The sequence below is a fragment of the Mytilus galloprovincialis genome, chromosome 13, assembly GCF_965363235.1.
Source record: "Mytilus galloprovincialis chromosome 13, xbMytGall1.hap1.1, whole genome shotgun sequence".
Taxonomy (NCBI): Eukaryota; Metazoa; Mollusca; class Bivalvia; order Mytilida; family Mytilidae; genus Mytilus; species Mytilus galloprovincialis.
In genome coordinates, this window is record NC_134850.1 from 57,176,642 (window position 1) to 57,184,539 (window position 7,898).

Consider the following 7,898-nt stretch of genomic DNA (forward strand, 5'->3'; position numbering starts at 1 on the left):
GTTATTCATAGTTGTCTGTGTAATAATTCGCTTACAAATATTTTTCTGTCGGTTATTTTTGTTTCTTTTTTGTCAAAGTGTTGTCCGTTTTCTTTGAATTGTGATTGAGATCCCTTCATTAAAGTTGTCTCAATTACTATGGTTGTAGCTTAATCGAAGTCGCTGCTCGGCGATATAAGGGACATGTATGATATGAGATTCATAGCGATCTATTTCAGGCCCTATAGCAACTTTCAACACGAAGAACGGTAACTCTAGCGATGTTCATGAATATACCCAAGTGAATAATCGAGTCAGTTTATTCTGATTCTTATAAAATAACATTCTTATACGTGTTATTAAGAAGTTTTCGATAACTAAGTAAGAATTGTGAATATGACAAATGCTTTTATTTTATCCTGATTCTGACAACAAACAAAATACAATTCATGAACGAACAAATATATAATTCAATCTTTTTTCATTTTTAAATGCAACAACAAAATAGATGTAGCATAAAAACATTATTTGATATATAAAAAGATACACGCACGTATATTCTGAGCGTATATTTACAACAAAAAAGTCGTGCACTCAATTTACTATTCTAATACCTTTCGACTTTTTGCAAAATTACTAATTTCAAGCTTGATACAATCGATATTATTCAATTGACTACTACTCCTACTTTCATTTTTTCTACTTTATTTCTATTCATTTTTGTACACAATTTATTATCATTATTTCCTTCAGTTTTTAAAGATTGTATAATAAAAAAAAATATAGTCCATCGTCTGCATACTAGTATTGATTTTAAAATATTGTAATTATCTTCATTTCCACATTCATTTCAGATATAAACAAAAACAAAAATTCACATTCAAATTGACTCGGGTATTTTTTTTTTTTTTTTTATAGCTTTAATATGATAGTGAAACTATGTTATATCTTAGCATTCTTGTTGTCATTAAAACGCATTACTATAACTATTAAGTGTTCAATTCTGTCATCTTATCGAATATCCGCAAAGTCTAAGTTTCAATAAAAAATGAAGTTGTAGACCATAATGGATATTATAACCTCACATGCAAAAACAAAAATATTGTATTTTTTTTTAATTGATACATATCCGATGTTGATTATCAATTTGAAAAAGTCGAAACCTTTCATTGTTTATAGATACAAATCAAAAATTTAACACATAAGGGTAAAAAAGTTTTAAAAATGAATGAAATATCAAATTTCTAATCCTTCTGGTAGTTCTATCAAACAATTTTGAACCAATGCAAAGATCCCGCACTAAACACCGCAGTGGCGGAACAATTCAAGCAATCCTTGAAGTTATCAGGCTTCACACTTGTACATTTCTAGATACTTGCTCAAGTAGTTATATGTTAAATTAATCATAATCGCCATCATCATCGTAACCGTAGTAGGATGGGATACAGCATGTTGACAGTCCATATGACCATTGAAGTCCACAACGCCCTCTATATTCAGTTCCTGGGGGACACCAGGTCATGCAAGCACAATATTCATCCGCAGAATATAGTTCATTGCCAGATGGCTCGATTGGTTCTGGTGTTGTCGGTGCTTCTGTCTGTACTGCTTCTGTTGGTTCCACTGGTTCAGCTTTCGAGCTTCCTTCTGCTTTTTCCGTTTTTGGACCAGCTTTTGAGCTTCCTTCTACATTTTCCGTTTTTGGACCAGCTTTCGAGCTTCCTTCTACATTTTCCGTTTTTGGACCAGCTTTCGAGCTTCCTTCTACATTTTTCGTTTTTGGACCAGCTTTCGAGCTTCCTTCTACTTTTTCCGCTTTTTGATCAGCACTCTCTGGTGCTTTTTTTGACTTGGAAATTGTTTTTTCAATCTGCTTATTGATTTTTTTCGTTGTTCCTAGATCAGATTTAACCACATCTTTAACTGACTTTCCGGTAATTTTCACGTTCTTGACCACCGTATCTGTGTTTTTCGTGGTCTTTCCTAATTTGTTGATAACAGCTTCTTTATTTACAGTTTTTACTTTGACAATATTAGTAGTTTTCAAATTCTTCACTCCTTGAGTTTCTTGCTGTACAACATATGGTGTATCATTTATTTTACCAACGAATGGGCCATTATTTGCCTTTACGATGGTGGGACCATTACTTGTAATGCCGAGAGATGGTCCTTTATTTGTAATGTCAACAGATCGACTATTACTTGCAATGCCAACAAATTGACCATTATTCATGTTGCCAGCAGATGGACCATCAACTAAAGCATCTACAATTAACTGTTCAATTGATCCGACAAGGTCTTTATTTTTCCTCATTAAAGAATCAATAGGATCAGCAGATAACCCGGATGATGGCACTGACTTGGCAATATTCGTGTTTAGTTTCACAAGGTCGGAGAAAGGTAATGACTCAGCAATTTTCATGTCTGGTTTCAAAACGTTAGAAAATGGAGGAGCTTCGATGATTTTCATTTTCTGGTGAATAAATGATCGTGCGGCTGGTAGCGGAAACTCTCTATTAGTCTTTGCATATGAGAATCGATGTCTGATACCCGTTTTAAGTCCGGCATTCAAAGTCTTGGATTCAGTTAGTACATTTGGATTTCGATAAGAAAAAATATGCTTTCTTGTACGGGAACCAGTCATTGCTCCCTGTCCACCGTTGTACTGTAGTATTGATTGGTGTCCATTTGTGTGACGGTGTAAACCTGTCAAAGATACGAAATTAAAGGTATTATTTGTGTGACGGTGTAAATTAAATCTGTCAAAGATACGAAACTAAAAGTATTATTTGTGTGAAAGTGACCTGTTTTAGATACAAACTTATATTCTGATTTCGATCTGTTTTATGGATTAGTAAATACGATAGTCAATGTGACGTTGTAAACCAGTCAAAGATACGAAACTAAAGGTATTATTTGTTTGAAAGTGACCTGACCTAGATACAAAATTAAAAGTATGATTTTGATTGCTGTCTGTTTTATGGGTTAGTAAATACGATTGTCAATGTGACGATGGATCAATTGTCAACTGTAATTACGACAATCGAACAACAAATTTAACCACAAATTTCATTGGTGGATAGGAATCATATGACTTTGTTACAAATCAACATTTCTATGAGTTTGTATGCATTTCCCACTGGAGAATAATATTAGGTACTTCTTTCATAGGAAATTCAGCTTTAAAGCTTGTGGCATAAAATGAGAAATAATGAACATAATCTTTGGTGTTAAAAATCGAGGATGTTAAAAAAACTGGGTTTTTTTGTATTATTAGTGGGAATGGAAAGTTAAAAATTCTTGACGTTTCATAAATTACAAAAAGTAATCTCCTTTACGTTGCTTTTTCGATCTAATTCTAAGTTCACACGTTATTCGAACTCGATTCGCATTAAAACTAATTCGAATAAGTTTACTTCGCATTCGAAACGTCTTACGCGGTCCTAACGTCAAATCTTATACGAATTGCAATACGCGCCAAATTCGCTTTACTGTCCAAACGACGTTAACTTTTAATTCGTATTAACAAAAGCGTATTTCTAATGTGAATTCGAATTAAAAAAAAAGAAGAAGAATGTGTGAACTCGATTAGCGAATTCGATTCGCATTCGACTCGAATTCAATTCGAATTAAATGTACGTGTGAACGAGGCATTACTTTTGATTTTAAGATATCTTTTTGTTTCTTAATTGTTGTTTTTAACAAACTTCAGATATTGTATTACCCTAATTGAAAATTTTTAAAACAAATACAATTCGATCAGTTTATATACTTCCGGTTTTAATTCATTATTCTTGTTTCTTATTTTATTTGCCATTCCATCAATACATCTACAATTTGTAGTACTCCAAATAACATGTAAAACATATAAATATGACATGTATAATGACCACTTATCAATTAATAACAAACATATTATTGTTTACATGTTGTGTATTGCTGTTAGATGACAATGTAATCATTGTTTGACAAAGAGAACAATTGACAGGTTACAATCAAAGCTAACTAAAGACTAATGAACTATTAATGCGGAAGAAATAACTTTCGACACCATATAATTCTTTATATCAAAACTCGCTTAGTAATGGTAGATTATATAAGAAAAAACAATACAGTTAATTATTAAATGAGAAAGCAATGTAGTAAAAATATCAAAACTCACTAAAAAGTAGCAAAACATATCTTTAAAAAATGCATTTCGTTGTGAAAAAAAAATAATGTAGTATTAAATGTTTCTTTTTTTTCAATTTGCAATCAGATTTACATAATTTGATATATAATTGAATATTTTTATGAAAAGATAAGTTCTTACATACGACATTAAAAGCTTAATACAGATTTCGAGTATTTTTTTCGTGAAGAAAATTGCTAAATAAGAAGATTCCTTTTGTTGAAACGTTGCTTTAATATTTATAACTAACTTTGCTAAATGATATTCGAAGCTTTAAGGTCCAACAGCTTATTTCTTTTTCAATTTTAACTTTTATACACTGAATTGTAACCAACCAACGCATTCAGTTTGTACAAGTAAAATGAAATAATTTCTAGCTTTTCAGGTAGCAGAAAGCACAGCAAATAGTTTTGTTTTATAAAAACACAAGGATGTAGTTTGAAAGCCAATGAGATAACTGTCTACCATATCTAACAAATAACGTTTAAGTTGGTAACTGCAGGTAACTGCATATACGGCATTCAATAATGAGGAAAACCCATGCCGTTAAGCATAAAATGCTCATATATGACAAATGTTAAACAATTCTAACAGGAAAATCTACATGAAAGATTTCCATTATAACTTACATATCAAATGAATATGAAAAATGGAGAAAGGGTACCAAGGGGCAACGAAATACCGTCAGTCGAATAAGACAGACAGTGAAAAAACGACGACAAGACAACAACGTAAAACAATACAAAGAAGACTTAAGATTGAGTAGCACAAAGCACAACAATAATAGGTTTGAACTGAAGTGCTAGAGAATTGTAAGAAGTTCTGTTGCACTGGTGACACCAATCCGTTTTAGGGGGTACCCAACACTTTGACTTGAATAAATTTGGCTCGTTTAATTTTCATAAAGTTTTGACCAAACATTTACTCTGAACTGTCGACAAAAAAAATCTAGAAATTTGAAACACACAATTTACAGGAATAATTTAGTTGGATAAACAGCAGTTTACCAAACACTAATTTAGATCGTTGTATAGCTTCGTTTCTCCTTACTAACCGTACTCCCTATGGTGTCATAAACCCCCTTATACGTGCATTTGAAATATATTTGTTTATAAGGCATCGAATTATATCAATTTTTTCAACAATCTGTTAAAATAACAAAAGTAATTACACATCCGTATAGGTAAATGATCTAACCTTATATATTGGCCGAATGTGAAAGTTTGAAATGAATACATGACTTTATAAACAAATGATGGACCAGACCTTAGTTGGTAGTAACAACTTATACACTGAAAACATTAAAAGCACAAAATGGTAAGAAGCACTGAAAACAAAAGTAAGTTAAAAGCAGCACGAACCTGTTCGAAATAAAACTAGAGGGGGGTCGAAGTATAGTGTAAGCGAAAAATTATGACTGAGTATTAACGGTACCAATTTTACTGCACGAGATGTGCATTTCGACAATTATAGTCTCTTCAGTGATGCTCGAGACCAAAATATTATAAAATCTAAAACTTATTTCAGAAATTGAAAAGGTTTTTTTAAAAGCAAAAAAGGCGGAAAAGAATACAGAGCTATGTACGACGAAGATAAATTCCGTAATTTAAAATTATCTCCGAAATTTTATAAAGAGCACTAAATAAGTCTTTATCTGTACGTCCATGACAGTACCGAAGTACTACTGCCATGGCTACTGACGTTTGTATTTCGTTACTATTTAAGCCCGTAGAAATATAATACTGGTCGAAATATAAACCCATTACAACCCTGAGTCATAATACTTTGGGAAATGATAGGAAATTGTTCACAAGTTTACAAAACTTATATCATACAATGGTCAGTAATTTGTGAATCATTGCATCCGATAATATATTTTTATGTAATAACATACACGTCATAAATCGGACATGAATGGTGTCATATCGACTATTCATTAATATGTCATATTGGTGTGTTTTACTGGTTTGTTTTGATTCCGGAAGGAAACAATGATAACAAAAATACATCTAGTGGGCAATGTACAACGTGAAAATCTTCATTCATTTATTGATTCATTATGTTGTACAAAACCGAGTTGTATCGAATACATGCAGTTTGTTTTAAATTGGGTCTTTGTTTTCTAGTTTGAATTGCTTCACATTTTTCATGTCGGGTCTTATATAGCCGACTATACTTAATGCGTTTTTCTCATTGATGAAGGCCGTGCAGTGGCTGATATTAACTTGCTTTCACTTTATATTAACTATGGTAGATAATTATTCCTGTTGACAAACATACATGTACCACATCATGGCACATGTCCTCGATTTCATAAATTTTTAATGATAAACGCAAAACAAGTTACAATCCAGGTATGTGGCAAGGATGTCGACTGTTCGCTAATATATATATCATGAGTTTTTCATTTAGGGAGTAACCATTTAAAAGGGGGTCTTTTTCTCAGTCAGAATTTCTCTTTCACGCAAAAAAAATATATATTCATTTAGTTTTTTTACGCGATCAATCGGAGTATTTTTCTAAAATTTAATACTAACATTTATAGGTGAATTTACATATAGAATAATTTTTTTGTCATCTGCTTGACCAAATTCTGGATAAAAATTTTTTTTAACCCCTCCCCCCCCCCCTTTTTTGGAAGTTGTATGGTCGTTCCTTAAGAGACATCAGTTTTCAAAAAGACCTGTTAACAGCCAGATTAACATTAAGCCGTGCGTTATATACAGTAACTGATAACAAACGTAGACTATAAACAATTTGTACTGGCGACAGAAAAAAATATTATAAACTTTATTTCCGCAACTCTGAATAATTTTGATTCTATAAAGTTTTTGAATTAAACTGTATGTTGCAAAACTTTATTAACTTCGTATATATATAATAATTTATGATATATCGATTACAAATAAGTCTTTATTTTAGACAAAATATGAAAATAAATATCATGTACACGATTGTAGCATAATTTGAGATATTGAACAGGTTAGTGAAATATCTAAATAATGTGTTTTATCTTTTTTTTTATAATCATTATTATAAATATACTTTAAATTATCTTAATATTTTATTGTGAAAATTAAATAGATTTTTTTTAAAACTTTCAAATATTTTTTTGAAAATGAATAAGATATCTAACACGGGCACTTCTTAATAAATAGACCAATTACCTTGCACTGAATTAAAAATCACAAGAATGGATAGAAGTACGTGCACAACCAATTCCATAGTAAGTCAATCAACCCTCAGTGCTGGCTATAAGTTATATACTATAAATTCCAGGACTGACGTGCCGAATGTCCACTACCAGAATGCGTAAATTGGTCACTAATTAATTGTTAATATAGGTAGTGCATTGTTTTATGGTATACATTAATGATCGTATTAATTTCCGACATATATTCACCTGGGTAATCACCTGGGTAATATTCCCACACTTCACATCCTTTGATGTCACGGGAACACACGTTAACGTAGAGAGGTAATGTTGATGTATTGGGTCCGTCATTACCAATAAGTAATAAAATGATTAAGAAAAGATACCTCAATCTTACACCTATGAACATGAATTTATTGTAAATTTTGGAATCTATTACCTTTATATTGGTCTCGCAGACATCCTGTAGACTTTTTCGCGCATTATTAAATAGTCTGGGATGCTTTTATTGTTTTGTTAACTGCTCTCCTCTAATTAACGTGTTTCACGAATTTTAAATTTAATGAAGTTACATCAGATTAAACACGTACATAC

The 7,898-nt window shown here is 31.5% G+C and overlaps 1 protein-coding gene across 1 annotated transcript; it reads right to left on the minus strand.

Annotated features, from left to right (window-relative positions):
• Positions 1–374: 374 nt before the first annotated feature.
• On the minus strand, positions 375–7,480 carry LOC143056518 (uncharacterized). Its single transcript, XM_076229599.1, has 2 exons — positions 7,318–7,480; positions 375–2,685 (listed from the first exon to the last, which is right to left on the minus strand). Exons 1-2 carry the CDS (start codon positions 7,373–7,375, stop codon positions 1,379–1,381), a joined length of 1,365 nt encoding a protein of 454 aa, XP_076085714.1. The 5' UTR covers positions 7,376–7,480; the 3' UTR covers positions 375–1,378.
• Between the last annotated feature and the right edge of the window lie 418 nt (positions 7,481–7,898).